The following is a 27,043-nucleotide window of genomic DNA, read 5'->3' as shown; positions in this document are numbered from 1 at the left end:
TGTCTTCTCTTCACTGATGAGATCCAGAATAAGGACAGGTGCCAGCCTGGCTCTGCTAACTCTCAGTAGCACCAGGCAGACTGCAGGCAAAGACACTTCAGGGCAACCTGTCCAGAAAAGAGCAACCAGGATGGTGATCCTGGAAAGACACTGAAAGCTTTCAGTCTGGAGAAGAGAAGATTATGGATGAGTGTGCCAGCATTGTCTATCAAAGGGCTGTCACTGCTCTAGATGGAAGAACAAAGACCAAAGCAGAGTAATAAATATCAATATAGAAGTAAAGAACTCTAACATAGAGAACTGGCTAAAATTACAAATATATGTCACATGATAGTATTCCCTAAAGATGAGCTCATTTGCTTTGTTTTTTATTTAGTTAGTTTTATTTATTTGAAAGGCAGAGACAAGTATAGGCAGAGACACTTTCCTTCCTCTGATTCTCTTCCCAGAAGCCTGTAACAGCCAGTATTGGTCCAGGCCAAAGCTAGGAGCCAGCAACTCATTCTGGGTGTCCTATATGGATGGTGGGGGCCCAAATACATTAGCTATCACCTGGTGCCTCCTAGGTGATGACTTCATTTTCAATCCTAGGTCTTTTGACAAAGCCACAGGCAAAGAGTTGTACTTGGTGATCACACAGATCCTTTCCAATTTAGGAGACTTACAATTAGGATAGAAAAACCTAAGCAATAGGAATATGTTAACTAACTTGATGAACTAGGGGTGGTGGGAAAAGGGGAGTGAAAGAAAAGCACTGTGGACTTCTGGTATAGCACTGGCCACCACTTCAGAATCATACTTAGAGACAGACTCTCAAATTGCTTACAGAAAGATTATTTAAAGAAATACATTCAAAAGTATTATTGAGGCTACATCAAACAACTCTTTAAAGAACCACATAGTAAACAAATGTCTATAAAAAGAAGAAAAGATCCCTATGCCAAAATGTGTTGTTTTTAGAGAACTGCCAGAGTGACTCTGGAGTCCTAGATGTGTGAGGAACCGGTCACCCCAGGACAAGGGAGGCCAGTGCTCTCTCCACTATACTCAGAGGAACTGGAGACACTAAGACCAAGGAGTCCAGTGCTCTCTCCACTGTACTCTCAGCTACATTTCCAGGAACAAATGGTTACATGACACCATTTCTTGTGAGGGACATCTTTTTTTTATCATATCCACTGGTAATTTTATTTTATGGAAGTTACCCAAAAAAAAACTAGCTGGAATAATAATTGGTCCTAGCAGATACAGTTATTTTTCTAATGAATTACATTAATATGCGCTTATTGTAATGAGGCTGCAGCAAGGAGAATTCTGAAATGCATGTAAGATGTCAAATAAACAGTCTTTCATTTAGCCACATTCAGAGTTGATTTCTGACATTTGGTATAATTTCTTCTCATCTTTTTCCATGCATAACTGTCATCACTCATTATCCACATGGGACTGGTTCTAAGATCCTCTGCAAACATCAAAATCCGAGGATGCTCAAGTCTCTTATACCAGAGGACTCTGAAGGACAACTATATACACATCACTGTACATTGTTTCATTAGTAAGATCATATCATATACATAGTTTTTAGTGCTATACCTTTAGCTAAATTATATTTGTAAACATTTCCTGTTATTAGATACTTTTTAAAAAGTTTTTTGTTTTTTTTTTGTTTTTTTTTTTTTTAATTTGAGAGGTAGAGTTACAGAGAGAGAGAGAGGAAGAGACAGAGAGAAAGGTCTTCCATCCGCTGGTTCATTCTCCAAATGGCCCCAATGGCTGGAGCTGGGTCAATCCGAAGCCAGAAGCCAGGAGCTTCTTCCAGGTCTCCCATGCAGGTGGCAAGGGCCCACGCACTTGGGCCATCTAATACTGCTTTCCCAGGCCATAACAACAGAGCTAGATCATAAGAGGAGCAGCTGGTACATGAACCGGCATCCATATGGGATGCCAAAGCTGCAAGTGGAGGCATTTACTCCACAGCGCCGTCTCCTATTTTAAAGATACTCTGATTTTTAATAGTTATATGAGTTGATTTTAATTGATGTCTGCATCTTAACAACATGTTTCCCAAACTGGGATTTTAATTTTTTAGGGTAGTCTTACTCACTGTAAATATCTATATATTGAATACTTGAGCCTTAAACTTAATTTAAATAGGGTACCTCTTTAGAATTTCTGGTTTAGCTTGGATACATCAAGGGATAACCTGAGAACTGTTCACATTACAATTTGCTAATATCCAGTTCTCAACCTCAATTAGCACTAGAAACAAACTTAGCAAATTTCTACTAAAAATTTTTTCAAAAGAATCAAGTGTCAACTCAAGACCAAGTTTGCCCCAAAAAGGTCACAATGTAATACCAAATGAACAGGGACATGAAAAGAATCAACACTGAGTTCAGAGGAACTGGGTGCAAAGATCTGGGCTAGGTTTTGAAGGATCTGGCTGACCAGTTGTCAAAAGAGGGTCTTTCTAGGCAAACAGAGAGGCAAGGAGATGCAATCTCATATATACATACAAAGGAAGTATGACTTCAAATGTCCACATATGGATTTGACTTCATCAGTGGGAAATGGAACATCAAGGCTAAAAACATTTTCTCTAATAATTAATATTGCCAATTCATTGTCAAGGGTAAGGCACTATAGCCTGATGCAAACAGCCCAGGCAAGAATGCTCTTCACATTTTTACACACTGACCCTCCAGTTTCTGCCTCACTATGGCTATGGCAGTAAGGAAAAGGGGGACTGTGAAATCAAGATGATAAAAAGCCAAACCATTTTCAACCAAGTGACCTGATGACTAGGATATCAACAGGGATAAGAAAATCTGAGGAGGAAAATTAAAAATTGGTTTGCAGAAAGCAATCTCAGATTTCAGGACTACTCAGGTGGTAGATAACTTGAAAAACTGCAGCTAAGGAGCACGAGGGGAACTTGAGACATCCTTTTGGCACTCATCATGCTGTATTCCTCTGTCCTCCTTCCTCATAGCACCTTCCTCACCAGCAACAAAAACCAACATTAACAAAGAGAGGGTTGTGGTAACTGTAATTTCACACATAGGAAACAGCCTCAGAAACATTTCTGACAATAACTATTTGAAGTCTACCATCTGTATAAACCAAAGGGACAATGCAAAAAAGTTTAAAATTTCCCATTTTGTTGGAAGACAATTTATTCTCTAGTGTACAATGAAAACCTATCATTAAAATACAACTCTTGCAGTGAATCCAATACATATTTAAACATAACCAACATTAAGAGCTATTATGGTTTATAGTGTTAGAAAATATTTTTAAAACTGTACTAATAGGAATTAATTAGAAACTAACCATAAGCTAAAATTCTTTGGCATTCAAACTGATTCACAAAGCATTTAAATACACAGACGCTTTAAAGATCAGAAGAAAATAAAAGGAAACTGTATATACCCATCAGCTGGGAAGATGTGTGAACAGCATTTCCTTGGACATTTAAGTGGTTTTTTTTCTTTTGCTGAAGGCCCAGCTTATTACAGTATGCTTCCAATTCTCTGCGTAGTCTTTTAAAAGTATTTATCTATTACTATCTTTCTCCACTAGAGGGTGATATGATGACTGAACCCTAAGCATCATTAAAATCATACTGATATCCATTGTGAGCAATGATGTATATTTTGTGGCATCAGGGCTGCGGGATACAAAACAGATAAAATGAGGTCATGGGGGTTCAGGTACTAAGCTATTTGTTTTACATATTTTTATTTCATTTATTCCTTACCAAAACCCTGAGAAGGCGGCACTACATGGAAGCTGAGAAGTGGAGATTACATATTCATGGTCATACCATAAGCGGCCAAGTCAGAATTCAAGCTCAGATCTGAAAAGCTATCACTCCCCTACATCTTGCCAGTTGTGTCCCCTCCACCCATCTCCACCATCTTCTTCACATCTTTAAAACTTGGCTAAACAAGGCAGAGTCAATGTTCCCAGTATTCTTTCTTCACAAAGATGTAAGAAACAGCTAGCTATTCACGGGGTCATGTTTAGGAGCGGATATTATTCAAGATGATGGCATTAAATAGTACTTCTCACTTTCTGGGCATGTCTATACCCAACAGAATTTGAACTTAAGTTCTTTGTCTTGGGAGTACAATAGGCAGGGTCTTTCTGAGGAGGTTATAATTCTCTAGAATTCAATACAAGAGTGAAACTTAAAGAGTTCTGTTAACTTTCAGACATTAGCCACATTGTTCTACAGAGTTTCCCAAAAGCTAGAGATTCTTGGGGGTGGCTGGAGGGTGGTGGGCCAAAAACAAAACTGTTATCTTGATCCTCTGATGGCCTAGTAATCCTTGTACCTGATTCTTCTATTGTTTAGAACCCACAGACAAAGAGAGGCCCTGGGGCCCCTCATTCCAATGCACTAAGACACATTATTTCTTTGAATCGATCTATTTAACAGGACTTATTTTTTATTGGAGACAAAGAGAAAGTACTTAGTTGTCAGGAGGAACCTAACAATCAGGATGGGGGAAAGCAGACTAATTTGAGGTAAGGAATGAAGTTACATGAGAGCAGATGAAAGGCACCAAGACAATATGGAAGCATCAGAAAGTAGTGCTCAAACATGCTTCTTTTCATGAAAAGATCAGGAGGATGCAAGACCTACTCTACCAGTAATCTTGTTTGCTTTTCTTGTTAGTAGAAAATGGGTTTAATGTCCATCCCATGGACCATAAGAAGCCCAGGAAACCATTTGGTCTGGCCCTACCATGGCAACCACAGGACCTGAAATTCAATGCATTTACAGCAGGCTAATTTTCAAGTTGATAATTTTGTATGGTCCATGAATGATGTTATAAATATCTAAGAGGCTCTTGAATGAAAAATGGCTCCCCACACCTGCTCTAAGTCAAGTTTTCTGCAGTGTAAGCTGAGCACCTCTGTCTGTTGTGACAAGGAGAGAAGCAAACTGACTCTCAAATTTAGACATTCTAATGAATTTAGAGAACTAGCCAACACACAATCCTGGCTAAGAAGCATAGTTAACAGAATCTAGTGAGAGTGAGTTCTGTTACCCAGTTGCAGATTTCTTTGGTTACACTATCATTTCTTCCTGTTACAACTTTACCCTCAAGCCGTCACATCCTCAATAAAAATATTTTGTTTAGTAATGTTTGCCAAATTCCACCATAGGGGGCAGCATAGCACATGGAAAGAAGAAAAATTTTTTGAAATTCAGCACACCAAAATCTCTCATAATTTATGGTATGATTTGGGATGAATCATTTGGACTCTCTATTTACCTGTGTCACAGGAACTTGTACAGTATGGGCTTAACAAATGGCAAATCTTGCTTCTGATGCTTCTGCTTCTTCTAAAATTGGTTCCAGAGTCAGTGAAAGACAGATGGAGAAATCATTCACTGGCTCACTCCCCAAACGCCAGTAACAGCCAGAGCTGGGCTGGGCTCAGCTAGGCCTGGCAAGGTTGATGTTAGGAGCTGAGAACTGAATCCAGGTCTCTCATACAGGTGGTAGGGACTTGATATTTGAGCCATTACTTGCTGCCTCCCAGTGTATGCACAGGCAGGAATAAGGAATTAGAAGCCAGGCCTATGGCCATACCACCCTGAACACGCGTGATCTCGTCTATCTCAGAAGCTAAGCAGGGTCGGGCCTGGTTAGTACTTGGATGGAATCAGAAGCCAGAATAAGGCACTGAATCCACATACTTGAAAAAGGGACAGGGGCGTCTTAATGAGTATCTTAACTGCTCGGCCAAACACTCATCCCTAAACAGCAATTCCTAACTACCATTACTCTCGACTTTTAATATTAGGACAACTGGATTTTCTAATATTTACTGTTGCTATGGGCTCCCATAAGAATAAACCTTTAGGGGGCCAGTGTTGTGGTGCAGTGAGCCCGGCTGACACCTGCAATGCTGGCATCCCGTATCACAGTGCCAGCTGAAGTTCTAGCTTCTCCAGCTCTAACCCAGTTTCCTGACTCATGAGCCTGGTGAGGCAGCAGAAGATGCCTTCCCCTGCCACCCAAGTGGGAGACACAGATGGAGCTCCATCTCCTGACTTTGGTCTGGACAAGCCCTGGCACATCTGGGGAGTGAACCAGCAGATGGAAGATCTCTTCCTGTCACTCTCCCCATCAGACAAATAAATCTTTATTTATACACACACACATACACACACATATATATAATTACTAGGGTTAAAAATACTGTGCTCAGAATTTTGAGTTTTCAATGTTTTCAGAGAAGAAACGAAAGCAAGTTAGAGCCAATATCTTTCTCATCGACATCATATTCACATAAGAAGCATATTCAGGAGTAATGTATACCTAAGTCTAGCTGTCCAAAATTTTTTTTTAGGAAAACTGCCAGGGGGCTGGCACCATGGCGCACTAGGTTAATCTTCCAGCCTGCGGTGCAGGCATCCCATATGGGTGCCGGTTCTAGTCCCGGTTGCCCCTCTTCCAGTCCAGCTCTCTGCTGTGGCCCAGGAGGACAGTGGAGGATGGCCCAAGTGCTTGGGCCCTGCACCTGCATGGGAGACCAGGAGAAGCACCTGGCTCCCAGCTTCGGATTGATGCAGCTCCAGCCGTGTGGCCATTTGGGGAGTGAACCAACGGAAAGAAGACCTTTCTCTCTGTCTCTCACTGTCTAACTCTACCTGTCAAATAAATAAATAAAATCTTAAAAAAAAAAAAAAAAAGAAAACTGCCAGAAAGTAAAATTTGCAAAGTATGCTGTGTAATACTGTAGAAAGTCAATCCTATATTTACATTTAAAAATGGTATTTTTAAGATGATTCTTATGTTTCTACTCTTTCCTAAAGTGAAGACTTAAATGAGCTGCCCTACAGCAAGATCTGTAGAAGTGTCTTATGTTTATAATGATCGAGAATTCAAAGCTCTTCCAAAACAAAGTACTTGAAATAGTGAGAGTTTCTATTTTTCATTTCCAAAGATTTATACATGGGGGTAACTGACAGTTTCTTCTTAAGCAATGCTGTAACAGATGACTTTAAGTGTTGTTGAAAAATTGCGTACTCCTGGCACAATCCTGAAGAAGAGTTTCAGGAATGAACAAAAAAGAAAAGACAAGTCAATTTCAGGCTGAGATCCTACTTTGAAGAAGGGTACTGGTGCTCTGCAATGCAGAAGCTTTCTATTCTCTGTGTCATACGTACGAAGGCAAATGACCTCATGATAAACAATGTACCAAAAGTGTGTACACTGCTGGTTTCCTGATCCACTCCTTTTGTCTTGTATGAACAAATACTTGTTAATAATAATAGAATCACTAGGAAAAACTACCATAAAGTCAGTATACATTGTTTACTAAAATATAGTTGTTATACTTATGATTTCATCCTGATTGTAAAGAAAAGGTAAGTCTGTATTACATTTTTCAACAGAATATTATGATGTTGGAAAAAGATACATTTTGTCTAGTCACTTTTTCCTAGGAGAAACCAGTGACTGCCTCAGCAAGGCTTAGGTGTGACTGGACTCCTTCCTTAGATAACATCATGCAACTAAACTGCACTCCCAAGCCCTAAGGAAAAGAAGGGGGGAAGAAAGGGCGTGTCTGTGTGTGTGTGTGTGTGTGTAAATGGCCTCTTTTGATACAGCAATTTAACAAAGCTAGATCCAGACTGGGTATGAAAGCTGGGGATATTACGCTATGTATGATCTCAGCTTTACTAACAAACAGGACTGGAGCTGTTAGCAGGGCATGTAACTTGCAGATAGGCCAGGGAATTCAGGCGTAAATATGTTTTAGAAGGAATTGTAAAAGCCGAAGTGATGATTTAGCAATTCAAGCATTAATTTAAGTGTGTAAAATACTTCATTCTAGGTCAAGTTAGGTTAAAGGAAATGATGTTAAAACTGTACATTATTTACAGGCCAAATCAATGATTCACTGTAAAATTAAAAACCAAGCAAACAAGAGTAGTGGATGGACCATCAGAAACATTATTCATGTTAGTGTCTGCAAAACTATTACTCAAGTTAAAATGTTCATTTCCAAAGTAACTTTAACTCAGTAAGTCTACTCAACACGGACAGTCAAAAAAAAAAAAAAAAGAAGAAGAAGATTTGTATCTAATTTTCGAATCACAAATGAAGAAGCAGAACTAGTGTGAGGCCACTTGCAGTAGCATGTGTTGGAGAAACACCAGCGTACAGCCCACACAGCAGCTGCACTCTGGCAGTGAAAGAGTCTTCATTGCTTGATTTACACAGATCACGTTTCACCTCACCCTTCCTCACCCCACACGACCTGTTCCCACACAACCTACTAACACTTGCCCTTGGAGCAAAGTTTAGAAGGAATTTGACGTGAACCATTTTTCACTGTAACAGGATCAATTACCTTTCTCCATTTAAAATAAGTTTGTGCCAGTATTAGTATTTCTATCTGTAATACTTTCTAATACCTTTGCAAAACAAAAGCAGTTCCTTTTATTATTACACATGCTAAGATTAGTTTGCAATAATACAAAAACTGTAAGGAAAATTCTGACAATTAAAATAGATACACAAAGTATCTCAAGTTAATAGGAGATGGAATACACTCACTTTTGTTGTCTTTGTATAGAATGAGGAGGAGAGTTGGTGAATGGGCAGGTCCACAACACTACTGGAATTTGTGACACTGTTATGATGTGTATGTTCATCTTCACGGCTACTGTCATCAGACTGATCAAAGTCATCACTCTCCTGGTCCATCTCCTCTTCCTCTTCATCCTCCTCATCTTGCTCACCAGCATGTTCTTCATCCTCCTCTTGTTCTGCGTTTCCTGAGGAGTCCTCATCTACTGAAATAAATCGATTATTGTTTTCTTCCAACGGTCCTTGCTGGGAATCATTTTGGTCTCCAGGTCCAAGTTCAGCTCCAACGACCTCACCATTCCTTGCAGTGTGCTCCTCCTCTGGTCTTAGCTGCTGCTGCTGCTGGCCCTCCTCGACCACACGGTTCATCTGCTCCTCATCTGCCTGGCTTGAGGAAGGGTTGCCTCTCAGAGAGCCTCCACTTCGTCGTCTTTTGCTGCCCACAGAGAGCAGTTCCTGATTCATTTCCAAAAGCCAGCTTGCTACTTCTTGGACCTTGGCCAAACTATCACAAGATGCAAAGGTTTTCACATTCTGCAGGGGAAAATGGGGAAAAACAGGTTTGTACAATCTCCAATTTCTTTTACCTTTATGTTTCATGCTTATAGTCTAAATATCATTAAAGAAGGCAAAGAGTATTCAGTGCCATGGAGGCATCAAGATGTTCTTCAGTAATCAATATAGAAAGTTGATATTATAAAATTATAAAAGTTATGAGGCTTTATAAAGACATACACAATAAATACAGTAAACAGCTTTAATATGCTTCTTTTAATAGTTCTTTATAGTTTGTTTATAGTTTATATTTGTTTCAACAAATAAGACATAATTTAACTAATAAAACTAACTTAACTAATAAAATAATTTTAAGTTTTAGGTCAACAGTTCATAATCTATAGACTATGTAAAACTTTGACAAAGTGTTAAGAAGTGTTATCACCAAAAACAACTATTCAGTGCTCAATTTCAGGAAATGCTAAAGTAAATCAACTTAACACAATTTTTTCACTCTGGAAATGTCTTAAACTTCTCTGACGACAGAATCCTGCCCTTCAGATACAGTTTTCTAACAAGGTGACAATGATTATCATTGTGATTTTCACTTTTCACAGTGAACATAAATCAACTAAATAGCAAGTACACAAAAAATTTTTTTGGGGGGAGGAAAAAGTTCTTAAGTTCATACCCTCTGACCCAGTAACTCCACTTCTGGCAATCTATCCTAAGGAAGTAATCCTAAAACAGAAAAAAAATTATACAGAGGATGCTCATGGCAGCTTTATCCACAAAAGCAAAAAAGAAAGATAAAAATAAATGTAAATAAAACAACAAATGTTAAAGATAAAGAAATGATAAAATGGAATTTATTTAGCACAGTTCCTAAATATCATGTTCATTAAAATGTGGATATGTATATCACATTATGTTAAGGGGAAAATGCAGGAAATTATATGATCACAGTATGATTCTTAATCTGCAGACAGCCTAGAAGATAATATTTTTTAAATAAGCTGTATTTTGAGCAGTTGTATTCTAGATGCTTTCAATTTATTTTTACCAAATTTCTCAAATTTTATACATCAAATATATTTACTTTTATGCTTCACACAGGCTCCAAAATGTTATTCAATAGAACATATTTTCATAATGTTCATTCTTAAATTTTTTCCTTTGCTGGTATCTGTGTGGACAGGTTTGAGGTTACGTAAAATAATATCAACATATAATACATATTTTTTAAAAAAGCACTCATGATCTAAAACTTAAAACTGCCAATCAGAAAAAAAATCAATAAATGAAATTGTTATCCCAGAATGCATACTTGTGCTTTTAAAATTAATTCTTCGAGAAAAATTCTGTGTGACTTAGAAGACGGTCACATAAAACACAAACATCAACAAACAGATTCCTATTATCTTAAAAATCAATATAAAGTTGCTATTTCTTCTTACCAACAGAAGTACATAATGTCAAAACATAAGAAATAAATAATGTATGCTTTTATTGATAATTAATGAGACTAAATTCAAGTTTAGTAAAAATAAAATCTGATGGCTACATGTTGATGTTAATTGCACTATTTCCTTAGCAATTGGATGTGAAGAGAACGGAAACAGTTCACAGTCAGGAATATCACTGATAATCAAAGAAAATCCTTTACTATTTACATCGAAAATGTTCCTCACTTCACACACCAGGCAATCAAGGCTCAGAGATAAGACTGTTGGCTTGAAGCAAAGCACACACAAGAACCTGACACTCAAACTGCGTCTTCCTGCATGTCTCTCAGTCTGCAAGAACCACGTATAATAAACTACCGAAAAAATATTATTCTCTCACATTATTATTACCTTCTTTCCAAAAACCAGAATTACTACAGTGCTCAAAGATTATTACTCTAAAACAAATATTTATTGGGCACTCAGTATGCTCAGGCACATAGTAATTTTCGGAAGGAGTAATGTTTAGAAATGCTTCTTTACATGCTAATCAATGGTATTTAGCCTTTTTTTTTTTTAAATCAGAACCTACAGTAAAATTAGATTTTACATTATAACTATATGCCTATATTCAAACATAACCTGAAATGTCAGTTTCAGAAAAAAGAAATTATGGAACATTTCCAATGCCTAAAGTCTCTATAAATTACAGCTTTAATTAAATAGTTAATTCTTATTTTTCATAGTAATTGTATTCTATGAAGTCCCTCTAACCACTGAATTAGGAAACTGAACCACTGCTCCTTAGGGGAAATACAGTTTCTACAAGCCTCTGATCACAACACTTTTGCAGCCAATCAATGCATAACCATATGGGTGTTTCTGTCTAAAGTTAGCTTACTTAACATATATTGCTGTTTCATTAACACTGGACTCAGAGTCAATAGCATGACAACCCAGGCCTGAATGAGGCTTATCTAACGCACAGCTTTCTTTTCTTGGTAAAGCACTTCACAGTCTTCCTGGGAACATTAGCCAGAACTTCACTGTGTTTGGGCAATTTTAAACACAGAATCACCAGAAAAAGCCCACAAATAGGGAAAATATTTTCTACAGACCATGAAAAGAGAACTTGTTTATGGTTTATGAGCTGAAACAAGAAGGCAGAGTGTCACCTTGTTGACCTCAACTGGAAATACGCTCGTCAGGCAGCTCCAATTTTTTGCCACTGTGTGCATGTACACCTCTATCAATGTCTGTGCAAGTGCCTCAAAAATTGATTTGAGGTTTATAAATAAATTCTACTGAGTAGGCAAGTCCACAAATAAAGAATCTATGAATAATGAGGATGAACTGCACCTACTTTATGTAAATCCTCTAGGCTGAGCACTGCTTGCAACGTAAGATCCGCACAGTATTCTGGTATCAGTGAAGATACCACAGCTTCACCCCTCACTAAGGTTCCATTAATCTAACAAAGGACAAATCTGCAGAGAAATTACAAGCTCCAGTATAGATAGTTGTCATTAAATTTTAAAATGAGAAATTCAGATAGTTGAGACAAAATAAAGTTGAATTTTGCAATAAAGTAACCAACAGAGAAGGACAAGGGAAAAGTGTGTTACTTTTCCTTTTCTAAGCAGAGAACAGCAATTCTCCTGGCAGTGTTTTTCGGGGTGGTGGGAAGACCAGAGAGGTTCTGACCTAAGAGTACCCAAAAAAGATAACTTCAGTCAGCTCCATCCCAGGATGAAGGAGAAGTATTATATTTTTAAAAGATTTAGTTGAAAGTCAGAGTTACAAAGAGGCAGAAGCAGAGAGAGAGAGAGAGGTCTTCCACCTGCTGGTTCACTCCCCAGCTGGCCACAATGGCCAGAACTGGGCCTATGCAAAGCCAGGAGCCAGGAGCTTCTTCTGGGTCTCCCACATGGGTGCAGGGACCCAAGGACCTGAACCATTTTTACTGCTTTCCCAGCCATAGCAGAGAACTGGATCGAAAGTGGAGTAGCCATGATTCGAACTGGTGCCCATGAAGCATGCTGGCACCACAGGCAGCAACTTTACCTGCTATGCCACAGCACGGACCTCGAGAAGTATTATTTTTAAAAAGTGTTCTTCTGGGGCTGGTGCTATGGCACAGCAGGTTTAAGCACCAGCCTACAGCCCCTGGTATCCCACATGGATGCTGATTCAAGTCTGGGCTGCTCCACTTCCAATCCAGCTCTCTGCTAATGGCCTGGGAAAGCAGAAGATAGTTCAAGTCCTGGGGCCCCTGCACCACATGGGAGACCCAGAAGAAGCTCCCAGCTTCTGGCTTCAGATCAGCTCAGCTCTGGCAGTTGCAGCCATTTGAGGAGTGAACCAGTGGATGGAAGACCCTCCCCCCCCCCTTTCAAATAAATAAAAAATAAAGTGTCCTTCCATAAAATTCAAAAATACAGTTGTTCTGAGAGGACAGCAACTTTGTCTTTCTCTCCAGGTCCTTGGACACTAACCCCTTACTCTCTGTGTAGCACTTTAGACCTAACTTCAGTGTTAAGTGTCTTTAAGTTACTTTCTCACAAACTTTGCTGCCCAGAAACCCTTTGAGAATTCAAAATCATTTGAACTACTTATTTTAGGGTGCTTTAAGGAATAAAAATGGGCATAGTACAGGTTAAACAGATGGAGCTTTGACAGCCTATCTTTTTTTTTTTTTTTTTTTTTTTGACAGGCAGAGTAGACAGAAAGAGGAGAGAGAAAGGTCTTCCTTTTTCCATTGGTTCACCCTGCAATGGCCGCTGCAGCAGGTGTGCTGCAACCGGTGCACGGCGCTGATCCGAAGCCAGGAGCCAGGTGCTTCTCCTGGTCTCCCATGCGGGTGCAGGACCCAAGGACTTGGGGCCATCCTCCACTGCACTCCCGGGCCACAGCAGAGAGCTGGACTGGAAGAGGAGCAACCAGGACAGAATCCGGCGCCCCGACTGGGACTAGAACCTGGGATGCCAGTGCCACAGGCGGAGGATTAGCCTATTGAGCCGTGGCGCTGGCCTGCCTGTCTTATCTTGACCTAGAGTCTCCAAGGAAGATTCCAAAGCTCAAACTAACTGAAATTACAGTGGACACTGGGGAACATTGTTTACACTAACAAAACAAAGAGGTGACAAATGCACATGACCAAAGCCTCCATGTGTGCAATATCAACATTTGCAGAAGTGATGTGACAGGTAGGATCTATCAGGCTTGAGCTACCAGTCATTTTAAGAAGCTTTAGGACACAGATGACAAGAAAGTAAACCAAATTGTACTGGTCATCAGGAAAAATCATTCAAAGCTTGGAAGCACCTCCTGTAAGCAAGCTAGGATTCTCACCAAATCCCAAAAGACTCTCTCTTCCTCACTACCAAGCCATTTACTAACACTTCTTCCTACTATGAACTTTCTGTATGCTCATTAACAGTACGAGCCTGGAATACATGACAACGTCAGTCATATCTTAACACACTACACTGCTCAGACCCCGCCGTGTGCTTCCCATGTCACTCCAAGAGAAAGCCAGTGCCTTTTACAGTGACCTGTTGGGCCCTATAGAATCTGTACACATGCCACTGCTCTAAGTCCCTATCGCTCTATCCTTTCTGTCCCTCTTAAAGAGCAAAGTGTGTTGCACCTCAGCGCCTGGGTGCTCTTCCTCTGCCAGAACACTCTCCCCCGTCTTTGCATTACTTTCTTCAGAGCTTTGATCCCTTAATCAACAGCACTTTCCCATCCCAGTTCATTTAAAATAATCACATCTTCCTGCACCACATTCTCTTTTTCTCCTAACCCTGCTTTTTTACCTTCTCCATGGCACCAGGAATATAGAAGCACTGGAATACAGCTTGGTACCAAAGTTCCTATCTGTCTATCCATTTATTTAAGTATGAATCTGCCATCCCCCAGCCCCACCACCAACATACACATTAGAATTTAGGCTCTATAGGGGAAGGGCCTTCTCTTTTTCACCATGGTCATCTCCACTACCCACAAAAAAATGCCTGGCTCAATAGGCACTCAGAACACTTGTATACTAAGCAAACGATTACTGAATCAGTTTGAAGTCAGTCCCACACTTTTCGTGCTTTCTTCACCAAAGAAGAACTCCACGCTATGTTACAAACCTAAGAGCAATTATTGTTAACAGATTTTTAAAAGTTGTACCCTATATTCAACAAGTCACTTGAAATACTTTTGAAACTGGTAGGGTTTAAATACTAATATCTTAACATTTACTTGTAAGTTTTAACTCATAAAACATTTTTCTCTTTATCAAACTTCTTGTTATTTTCAACATAGGCTCTAAAAAAAAAAAATCCAGGAGACTAAAGAGATTCATACTTTGAAAACATTTTTTGAGTAATTCTAGTTCCATATCTTCTACTGTGGCCAAGAAATCGCATATGTAACTTAAGGTGAAAATCTTTTAAAAACCGTAAAATTGGCTATAGAGATCCCTCAGTAATGGAGATTAACAAAATCAAAATACTAACACAAAATGGACAATACTGATTTCACAGAGTTTTGTGGATCTGAACTAGATAATTTAAACCTACATGTCTAATCTATCATTTATATCTTTACTGGAAAACTTGGGAAAGACTACTTCTCAGTCCACATGACAACACCTAGTTTTTATGTTGTTTAATTTCCAACATCTATTTCTAATCCGGCCAAGTTTCATTCTTCATTCCCATTCACTCTACCACCTCTGGGATCTGGGTTTCCTCCACTGTGACCAGATTCATGTCGACCTTTCACCATTTGGGGAGCTTATTACATGGCTGGACACTCCTTCTTCTTTCTGGTCTCCTAAGTTCCCTGGGGATCATTCTGCAGTGCAACCATCAGGTAGCTCTGCTGTTGTTCTCCACTGCCAGCTCCTCCCTTCCCTGCAGTTTCTTTAAAACCCAAGGTCTCAACTACCTCACAGAAGCTAGGCACTCCCAATTCTATTATCTGAAGGCACAGTGCCCTACTGGACCTACTAGTTTTATAAAAGTGTCCCAAGGTCACTCCCAATCTACATGCCCCCCGCACACACCTGAGGCCCAGATTTACTCTTAAAGTTTCCTACTATTTTTGCCGTCTCAATGAATGAAGCCATATTCTAACCGGTTGCTTCAGTAAAAAACTGGATGGCTCCTCTTTTTCCTCCTCTCCCTCACCAGTTTAGTCCTTAAAGCCATTAGGTGGCCAAACAAGTTGTATGAATATGTGGGCAGCCAGAAAACAGTCCAAAACTGGGGAGTGAGTACAAGCACATGGAGGAGGGCCTCTCTGGGGAATCAGTGGGATGGAGAGAGGCTGACCAGCAAGAGATGTCCATCTTGCCTCTAAGGTGGGGAGTGATCCATACAGTGGGGACACCTAGCGGGCCAAAGGAAGACTGGAAAAAGACCATTTGTCTGGGTGAGGGTGTTGTTCCATGTGAGCAAAGTAAGAGAGCTGCCCACACGAGGGAAGACTGTCAAAATCTGACTGGGATAAGGAGCATGTGGTGGCCACAGTGGCACCCAGCTCAGTAGACATTCAACCTAAGCCGCTCTGGGGAGCAGAGCTGCTTGACAGCGTACAGCCATCTCACCTTGAAGTCCTTGGCAATATCCACATCTGGCCACACAGCCTTCTGGGTTCCTCCCTCAAAACTACTGAGCATAGTGAGATAATCAGAACTAGGATTGGTACAACAGGCAACTGGGGGCCAGGGCAGGGAGCTTCCTGCACATCCGATCTTGTCATGACATCTGCTTCTCTAAGGATCCAGAAATTCTTAGGGCAAAAGTTTAAAAGTTCTGAAACACCATGAAACAGTTAACTTCATTAAATAAAGGCCGTTTCGCTCAAGAATGTTTAAAGAGTATCTACCACACAGAGAAATCCAATGGCTTAGCAGAGGCCAAGTTCCCAAGAGTATATGAGTAGAAAGGGTTCTTTTCAGAAAAGAACAGGCTAGACTGTGTTGGATACTCTGAAGATGAAGAATGGCTGCAGAAACTAGCCTTAAACTAGTGCTTAATTTTCAGTCTGTAAGGTGTGAAGAAAACAGCTGGGTTTTTGTTGTTGTTGTTGTTTACTTCAAGGAACACAATTCTTGAATTTAAAAGGAAAATGAACTTTTGGAAAACATCGTTACAAACGGAAATCCTGAAATGTTCCCACTGCAGCCTGGGTTTGACAGTGAAGAGGGGTACCATCAAGTCCCAAGTCTCACTAGAACCACCTGGAGAAGCTGCAGAGCAAAACAGAACAGGTTTTCCTTCTATTTCAACACAACTGTATAACTGGGCAAGGGATCCTTTGTGCTGAATCTTCTGATTGTGAAAATATGACTTGAGGAAAAAAAAAAAAAAGAAGAAGAGGAGGAAAAGCTGTAGTCTTACACATTCAAGATGAGTTTTACTGATCTTCTCCAGACAAGTTCTGGATTTCTGTGAAGAAAAGAATATGCTGCTATTATGGGAAAACAATGAACATTATGCTGCAGCTTTCAACCTCTCACAAACATGCGCAATCTTTTCCTTATCCAACACACATCAAGAGTAAGCTCAGTAATAATCTCATTTCAGCTGAAAATGAAATTTGCATGACTCACTTAACTCATGTTTAATACAGAATTGATTTTTATTCAGCAAGAAACAAAGAAAAGCATTAAATGTAATTTTTATACTACAAAAGTAAATATAATTCAAACTTTTAAGATTCAAAAATAATACTTTCCTGTATATATAAACCTATAAAAGTAATCTTCCAAGTGCTAGGCCTGCATTTGAGGTTGATCATGACTGAATAAGGAAGTGTTTTCTCAAGGTCTTGTATAAAATCATATCTAGGCTGTATTTTCATTCACACTGCTTTGGCTTATGGTTTTAGTAGCTTTACTATTCAAAACTGTCAATATTCTCATGTTGAAAATGACATTAATAAAAATCCATTTGCAACCTCCACTTAAACTGAACCTGCTGGGGCTACATAAAGAGAAGTAAGTCCCATTTTGGCTTAAGCAAGTTACTTACATAAAATTAATGAAAGGTAGAGATTAGATTCAAGGACAGTGAGCTAAGCTTAATTACAGAGCGTTTCACTTTGTCTCAAGAAATAAAAGCCGGCTTAAACATCATAGTTTTCAATAGGAGTAGAAACTCTTTGACATACTGTATCTCATCTGGATGTCATACAGCAGAAATTTATGGTACAGTAAAAATACGAAGTAGCAAAGTTAAAGAAAACAATGGCATTTTCCTCCATCACCTCCAATGACCTTATAGTAAAGCTGATATTCTTTAAGGGGCAGGGCAGCCACACAAAAAGAAAAAGCTAATGAGTTCTGCAATAGATAAACAGAGCCAAAGAAAAACAGCATTCTCTCCTCAAAAGAGTACTTATAATTATCAATCAATTATAAATCTACAACTGATTGACCAAGCTAATGTACTATGAGCCGTATATAACCATTTTTATGTAGGAATCTCTAAGCTGAAAATGAGTACAGATACTGGGACAAACCAAAGCATGTCTACCAAACACAAAGCAGTGAGAGTCACATGGCATCATGTCCGTGAGATTTCCATCAAAGGTACAATTACCTGAGTCCACTAATGAGCAAATGTTAGAGAGCAAACCCAAATCAAGGGGCACTGCACAAAGTGACTAGCCCATAATCTTCAAAAGTGTTAGCACAGTCAAAGGAAAGAAATTATTCCAGATACACAACTAAAGTAGTTCTGAAAGTATAATTCTGAAAGTAATCATTTTGCTATACAAGACATTACTTCAACTGGTGAAATTCAAATGGAGTCAGAAGAACAGAAGATACATCCTTATTTTAATGGTTATACTGTGATTATGCAGGAAACATTTGTTTATAGGAAATGAATACTCAAGTGTTTGAGAATGATGGTACATAGTATTGGCAACTTATTAAGTAATCTGGGCAAAATAAAATCTTAGTACTCTGATATTTTCTGAAAGTGAAAAACAGGAGGACAGGATCTGGATATCATTCTGGTTTCCATTATTTGTTACAAACTATCTTTACCTTGTCCCCACACCTTTGTCACTACTCATATTACCACCAAGTCTCCCTAAGTCCATCTCTTAAGAGTCTCTATAATCAATCCCACTTCTCCAATACTGATTAATTAAGTTGATACCATCTGTCTCTTGCCTAAACTATTTCAATGGCATCCCTAGCCATCTCTGTCCATTTCTACTGAAATGCCAACAATTTGCTAGCTGCTTCCAAACTTTGTTTTTTTTTAATTTTTGACAGGCAGAGTGGACAGTAGAGGGAGACAGAGAGAAAGGTCTTCCTTTTTGCTGTTGGTTCACTCTCCAATGGCCGCCGCGGTAGGCGCGCTGCGGCCGGCGCACCGCGCTGATCCGATGGCAGGAGCCAGGTGCTTTTCCTGGTCTCCCATGGGGTGCAGGGCCCAAGGACTTGGGCCATCTTCCACTGTACTCCCTGGCCACAGCAGAGAGCTGGCCTGAAGAGGGGCAACCGGGACAGGATCGGTGCCCCGACCGGGACTAGAACCCGGTGTGCCGGCACCGCAAGGCGGAGGATTAGCCTACTGAGCCACGGTGCCGGCCTGCTTCCAAACTTTTTACAGGCTGAATTTGCTCAAATGAAGGCAAAATATTAACCAAGTAAGAGGGAGTAAGGGAAGGACCAAAAAAGAAAATTAGAGAGAGAATGAGCAAACCCTGAGTGACTGAAGAACTTTTGAAAGCCACTGTGCTACAGCACAAAGTCTAAACTCCTGAGGAGTACAAAATACGAGCCATTCCTAATCTGGTCTCAGCCTGTAAACCTACACAGCCATTTTGCTAAACCAGCTGCTCACCCATCCGTACTGACCTGTGTTCTCTCACGTTAGGCGCTCTTACCTGCCCGTGTCTTTGCAAACGCGCTCCTCTCTCACCCTCTTTCACCAGGTTCTTTGCCCACCCTCTACTGACCCTCCTGACAAGCTATCCTGCCTCTCTCTCTCCCTCTGGAACACAAGGCTCTCTTCCTTCCCCCCAGAAAAGGAGAGGAAGCGATGAGGGAACCTTCAGGGAAAGTTGGGGAACACGGTAAGAGAAGGCGATGAAGGACTATGAGACTGACGAAGGGGTAAGCCAAATCATGGAGGACAGATTTGATTAAAATACTGTAGATTATCTTGTTTATATACCTGATAGAAGCAGAAAGCTAACAGAGAGACTAAGTGTGCTACTGGAAATGTCTCGCCTTATAGTTCCATGAAGAAAACCAAAACTACTTTTTGTTTTTTCCCCTTTTCTCTATGTTAACTGACATCATCAGGCTGAACTTTAAAATGCAATGACACATCCATGTACATACACAGACATAAATAACAGGCTCTTTTCCGCTTTCAGAAGTGATCCTCAGCTATCCGTACCACAGTATCACTGCCCATATCCTGTTACTTCCTGTAATTTCTAAAAGCAATAAACAAACATGAGTATGTACAGATTTCAAAAATTTTTGCAAAAGAAACTTTAAAAAATTTGTTTAATTTATTTGAGACAGATGGACAATTAGAGAGCTCCTACTGGCTAATTCAGTCCCTGATGCTCACAACAGACAGGTCCTGGCTGGGGCTGGAGCCAGGAACTAGGAATGTAAAGGAGTTCTCTCACCTGGGTGTCAAGAATCCAGTTACTGAGCTATCATCACAGCCGTCCAGGGTCCACACTGGAGGAAAACAGGAGTCAGGAGTACGAGCCAGGACTCAAATGTAGACAGTCCCATTCGGGAAGAAGGCATCTTAACCACTAAGCTAAACGCCCACTTCTAAATTCATTTTTAAGTTGTTTTCCATGAATGTTTTAAAGTATTGTCATAAAATTCACGGATAATTTTTCCATTTCCCAGAAAATAACCACAGTATTTCTCACAAAGGTATACTAGAAAGCATAAGTAGTACAGCTTTTTACAACATGAAAACAACCGTCCATCTAAAATTGTTACAGATATCTATATTTCTTTGTGGTGTTTCAAGACTAACGTCCAATTCTGGAACAAACTCTGTAGCTGAGCAAATAGATCCCTCCTAAGGTCTCTTAGGTAGAGGACTGATGGTACCATGACTTCAGTGTTTGCCTGTGAAAGTTGAAATCCATATGAGAAAAGGGTAAGCAACCATAGAAGTCATGCATGTCCATATTCTGGCATTTATTATTCAAAATTTAATTGAGTAGAAAAGACAAAGACGTGACTAAAAACATAAAGGTCTGATAAATACATGAAAAATTGCCCAGTAACATTAGCTATCAGATTTGCAAAATAAAACCACAATATGGGGGTTGGCACTGTGCAGTAATAGGCTAAGCCTCTGTCCCTAGTGCCAGCATCCCATTTGGGTGCCAGTTACAGTCCTGGCTGCTCCTCTTCTGATCCAGCTCTCTGCTATGGCCTGGGAAAGCAGTGGAAGATGCACCTACCACTACTGAAGCCAATTGGGAAGTGAATCAGCAAATAGAAGACCTTTCACTTTGTCTCTCCCTCTCTCCATAGCTCCACCTCTCAAATAAATAAATAAAAATCTTTGAAAAAAGAAAAACACAGTATAATACTACTTTCCATCCACAAGAGTTGCTTAAAGTAAAAGAAACCAGCAGCGACATAGTGATAATGAATAAAGCCACCACCTGCAACACTGCCATTCCATATGGGAACTTGTTGGAGACCCAGCTGCTCTATTTCCAATCCAGCTCCCTGCTAATCCACCTGGGAAAGCAGTAAAGATGGCCCAGGTCCTTGGGCCCCTGCACCCGCGTGGGAGACCCAGAGGAGTCTGCTGGCTCCTGGCTTCAGCCTAGCCCAGTCCCAGCCATTTTGGCCATTTAGGGAGTGAACCAGCAGATGGAAGACCAGTCTCTCGTCTCTCCTTCTCTCTCTGCAGCACTGCATTTCAAATAAATAAATAAATCTTTAAAAAAAAAAAAAAAAGAAAGAAATTAAGAAGGAAAGAAAGAAACCAAACACTACCAAATGTTGATGAAAACAGGAAGCAAGTTAAACTGTCACACATGGTTGGTGGGGATGTAAAATGTTACCAACACTGCAGAAAACCATTTGGCAGTTTCTTAAAAGAACATACAGTAACCCTATGAGCTATCTCATTCATTCTTAGGTATTTACTCAGAAATTTCCACAAATAGGCTGAAGCAAAAATGCATACAGAAGCTTTATTCAGACTAGACAAAATCTCAACTGTTCATCAAGAGAAGAATGGATAAATAAATTGAAGTATATTCATACACTGGAAGGGGGACACAGAAATAAAAAATGAATTTTTGATACATGCAACAAATGTGAATGTCAAAACCAGTATGTTGAATGAACAGACACAAAAAAGAAACACAGTGTGCCTCATTTTATATGTTTAAAAATCCATAAAACTAAGCCAGAATGACAGAAATCAGAACAACAGCTGTCTTCGTGTGGCACGGGTTGACAGAAAGGCAGCAGGAGGGAATTTCCACAAGGATAGAAATGTTCCGTATTTTGGTTGAGGTGGTGTGGGGTACACGGCTACAAACATTTTTCAAAAGTGACTCATGCATTCTACTTTATATAAAAAGTACCTCACTGAAAATGCATATAGTAGTTGAACTACAAATATTTCCATCTTCTTCGACTCTCCCACTTTGAGACTGCTACATGTTGAAAGGACTTCGTGTCCTTTGCTTTGTTCTCATTAGTTGATACTTCCCTACAGTAATACCAGTTATGATCACGTATTCAACAGGTAGGGGGACAGTTTTCCCATAATTCACAACACCTGTTATTGATGAGTCAGCATACAATTCACTAAGAAACATTCGGTAGCAGGTAGAAAGAATTCAGACTGGAGACTATGAGAGAACCATTCAAGCAACTATACCAGAAGGAACAACATCTGAAGCCGCTACCGCATCAGAGAGAACTATAATCTACAAAATTTAGAAACAACACAACATCTTAAAGGAAATCTTCAATCCTATCATGAAACTCTGAAGAGTAGAAACTACTGATTCAAATTCTTTCAGCTGAGTCTCTACTAGGTCTATCATTTTATAAGAAAGGTTTTAAACTTCAGGAGATTTTTTTCATGAAGACGACATCTTACATAAAGCCTATAGTGGTGGGCTTATCTGGAGAAAAGCAGTAACTCTTTTTTTTTTTTTAAACAGGGTTCGCATTTAGTAATCACAATTTTAACATGGAAATGATTTACTGTGGATCACAAAAAGAAAAAAATGACTTCCTGTTATTTGCTTTTTAAATTTAGGAATCTTTATTTTCATTTACTAGTGCTTACCAGTGTTCCTGGGAGGTTTCATTTGGTAAGTGTGCAATTAGACCTCAGGTAAATCCACATTGCTTTTTATTTAATCTCCTTCCCATTTCAAAAACTTCTGCCTGGATTTCTTTGCTGGCTCTTAGAGCAAAACAATTACCTCATTTAGATGAATATGCCAGACAATCACTATCCTCAGATAGACTCATTCCATCTTCCTCTTCAAATTCCTGGCAGGAAGGCGGAGCAGACATTGACAAAGATACTGCCTAACTGCATTGTACACAGTATGGTTTCAGAAAATGTGTATTTTAAGTGAATTGCAAAAATTATGAGACAAACATCTACCACAAATATACCTTTGTAAGATATACAGATAAGAAAAATCTCTGCAAGTTATATAACTACAGTAAAAGACAAGCAAAATGAACTTCATTTAGCCTCGTTCCATCTCTGCCCACTAGTGTCCTCATTCTATGGTGGCTTAAAAAGCAAAAACTACTACCATCACACTATGGAAATCCAGAAAACCAGAAACATCTAAAACAGTAACTCCAATACAAGAAATATTATAATTCACTTCAAAGTGTCCCTATTTCTTTTTTGGTACAGACTGCATTATTTTTTAAATGGTAATAAATATGATTATTTTCTACAAAGCTCTTCTATTTATTCAGAAATAATGAAACACTGTCATAATGATTAAATCAGTAAAACTAGATCCCTTATGTGTTGATCTTTAATTTTTCACACAAGAAATTTTTAAAATTTTTCAGGTTATAGAACATTATTTCTGGACAAACCTAACAAGGCAGTAGTTGTAAAACACTCTCAAACTTCAAAACACCCCTCCATCTCAGTACAAACAATGCTGTGTTGTACACTCATCCTAAAACTAAGAGGAAGCATTGTGGGTTAGTCACAACTGGAATTCCTTATCACAATGAGGATAAGTATGCTTCAGGATTTTACCACCAACCTCAGTCATTCAAGCAACTAGGAAGACAGTAATGGTGGTCCCTTCTTCGAAAACCACTGCTTTTCACACGTATTCGGAGGACTATTTCTTAAACCTTGTTTTCTGCATTGTGAAGGTATTCCTCTTGCCTAGACAGAATTAGGATGCTAACTCAAAATGTCTTCTTTTTTTCTACAATTTTTCAATTCAGCTACTCAAGATATGGAAACAAAACATTAGCCGAAAGTCTTACAGGGATGAAGCCTGTTTTATATTCAAATTAGTAAAGATGCTTCCATTGCATTCATTTAAGCAACAAACACAGAGTGCCCACTACAGATCAACATTGCTACATAACACATTCATTTTAATCCAGAACTGAGATCATTCTTTGCAGTAACAAAATAGGAAACAGGCTCAGAATAAGGTTGCTTGCCCAAAGATTTATAGCTAGTTAAGATTCAGTACCATGTTTGAAACTCAGATATGTCTGAGCCAAGGTCTATGCTCATTCCACTGAGCCAAGCTGTCTTCCAGCATGGCATAATAAGTATCTTGCAGTAGCAAGAAAACAAAAGGCACAAGTAAAGGGCCTATGAGAATTCTTTTCATCCAACAGCCCCTTCATAAGATTGCAACCACTCTCTTTCTCAGACCCCTTAAAATTGCCTTTCCTTCCGTGAGAAGGAAAAGAAAAAAAAAAATTACACTCTCCTGAGAGGAGCAAAAAAAAAAAAAAAAAAAAAAAAAAAAAATCAAAGAACTTATCCTAAACCCACTTTAGGAGTAAAGGGCCTGGTAACCTACACCAGCATACTTTTTCTTCACATCCAAAACCTTGAAAATACTTTGATCACTCCTGCTTACTAGTTAGAAAGTACTGTTAAAGCAGTATGTGAATTTGTTCATTGCAGTTCTTTGCCAACATTTGATTAAAAGCATTTTGATAGTCTGAACTAGTAAGATTTTAGGCAAAACAATGAAGTTAAATTGTGTCGGAATCTATCCAGCATTGTCACCTTGCTTCCATATCAATTCTAGTTTAACTATAAAATAGCAATAACCATAATCTTTCTTTTTTCAAGATTTATTTGAAAGGCAGAGTTACAGAGAAAGAGAGAGAGAGAAAGAGAGAGAGGTCTTCCATCCTCTGGTTCACTTCCCAAATGGCCTTAACAGCTGAGGCTGGAGCCAAGCCACAACTAGGAGCCACAAGCTTCACCTAGGTCTTCCACCTGGGAGCAGCAGCCCAAGGACTTGGGTCATCCTCTGCTGCTTTCCCAGGCACTTTAGCAGGAAGCTGGATCAGAAGTAGAGCAGCTGGGACTCCAACCAGTGCCCATATAGGATGCCCGCAATGCAGGCAGCAGCTTAACCATTACGTCACAACGCTGGCCCCAATAACCATAATCTCTTATGGAATCTTACCTTGTACCAGGCCTTGTTTAATGTTATACGTACAAATCATGATTTCATATAGTGAAAGCAAATCTCTACGGATTCTCTATCACAGATGAAGAGGTGAGGTTTAGAACCTGAGCTACACTGCCTCTCCAGCACTACCTGCCCAATACCTGTCAATTCTGATTCTTCTGAATCCTATTCCCGGGGTTGTATAAATCACACAGTATTGTGGTCAAGAACAAACCATTCCTGGCTCCAGCAGAGTTCACGGTTTCACATCTGAGGTTAAGAATATTAACTAACGAAGAATATAATGAGTAGATTATTTCAGCACAATGTTAAAACCAAACAGAGTGAATCAGATAGCTACATAATCAGGGCTATAAAACCTGGCAGTTTTGAGTCCTGAGTCCTGGTTCAGTAGACAACCTCTATCTTAGTATGTAATTGTGGATGCAAGTATTATTCAATATCTAAAGTCTATCAACTCATCTATAAGGGAATTCTACATGACACATCTATCTCACAGGATTACTCCAAGAATTACATGAGGGAAAGAATGTGGTGTTTAAAGCTATGTCTGGCATAGAACAAACATTAATATGTTACAAGTTGATAATCCCAAATCTGAAAATCCAGAATCCAACATGTTTCCAAATTCAAAACTTGCTGAGTGCCAACATGATGCTCAACTAGTTTTGGATTTTGAGGCGTCTGAATTTCAGATTTTCTGATTAGGGATGCTCAACCAGTAAGTCTATGCGAATATCCAAAATAAAAAAGAAGTCCAAAGTCTGAAAAACTAGTCTCAAGCGTTTCAGAAAAGAGGTACTCAAATTCTGATCAGCTATTATATAACGTTCTATTATTACTTTTAAGAAGGTTTTTGGTTTTTTAATATTTATTTATTTACCTTAAAGTCAGAGTTACAGATAGAAATGAAGAGAGAAAGAGATCTTCCATACCCTGGTATACTCCCCAAATGGCCACAAAAGTCAGGTTGGGTCAGGCAGAATCCAGGTCTCCCACACGGGTGCACAGGCCCAAACACTTGGGTCATCTTCCACTGATTTCTCAGGTCCATTAGTAGGGAGCTGGATCAGAAGTGGAGCAGCCGGGACACGAACCAGCACTCACTCATATGATATGCCAGCATCACTGGCGGTGGTTTTACCCACCATGCCACAATGCCTTCCCTAAGAGGGCTTTAAAATATGCTACTTCATCATGAGTACAGTATATCAAAAGAAATGAGACAAGCAGTTATTAGACACTTCAAATCTTAACTTGAACGGAGTATTGCCTATAAAGTTAGAATAACAATCTTCCAAACCAAAAACATACCTAAAGTTACATGGGAACAGGTGCAGTTTCAGTTCTTCATATGTGGCCAAAAAAAAAAAAAAAACCATTCTCCAACCTCTCAGAGATCAAGAAGGGGCTGGGGGCCAGGCATTTATCCCAGTGGTTAAGATGCTTGTAAAGACAAGCCACCTGCATTCCATATCATGGTGCCTGCATTCAATACCTGGCAATGGCTCCGGACTCTAGCTTCATGCAAATGCACACCCTGAGAGGCAATGGTAAAAGCTCAACCTTGTGGGTCCTTGACACTCATGTGGGAGTCTTGGATTTAGTTTCTGGCTACTGGTTTTGGCTTGACCTAGTATTGGCTACTGTAGGCATTTAGGGAGTGAACCAGTGGATGGGAGCTTTTATTTCTCTTCCTCTATCTCTAATATATAAATTAATTTATTTTTAGAAATCATCAAAAGGGCCAATGACACTTAAAAGTATGGTCTGGACACCCCA

General features: G+C 39.5%; 1 protein-coding gene across 6 annotated transcripts in view; it reads right to left on the bottom strand.

Annotated features, from left to right (window-relative positions):
• The window catches only part of FBXW7 (F-box and WD repeat domain containing 7), a 212,802-nt gene that overhangs the window by 74,832 nt on the left and 110,927 nt on the right, over positions 1–27,043 (bottom strand). For 4 of the 6 annotated variants that reach the window (XM_062199488.1, XM_062199489.1, XM_062199492.1 and 1 more), the window contains one exon: positions 8,589–9,155. In XM_062199488.1, the coding sequence (XP_062055472.1) occupies positions 8,589–9,155 (567 nt within the window). Of the gene's footprint in view, positions 1–8,588; positions 9,156–9,807; positions 9,858–16,959; positions 16,980–27,043 lie in introns of those variants that run through there. The other 2 variants (XM_062199490.1, XM_062199491.1) reach the window with 2 other exon arrangements.

Source organism: Lepus europaeus, chromosome 8 (genome assembly GCF_033115175.1).
Source record: "Lepus europaeus isolate LE1 chromosome 8, mLepTim1.pri, whole genome shotgun sequence".
Lineage (NCBI taxonomy): Eukaryota > Metazoa > Chordata > Mammalia > Lagomorpha > Leporidae > Lepus > Lepus europaeus.
Note: the sequence above shows the minus strand (reverse complement) of the source record. Positions and strands in the feature narration are given on the sequence as shown.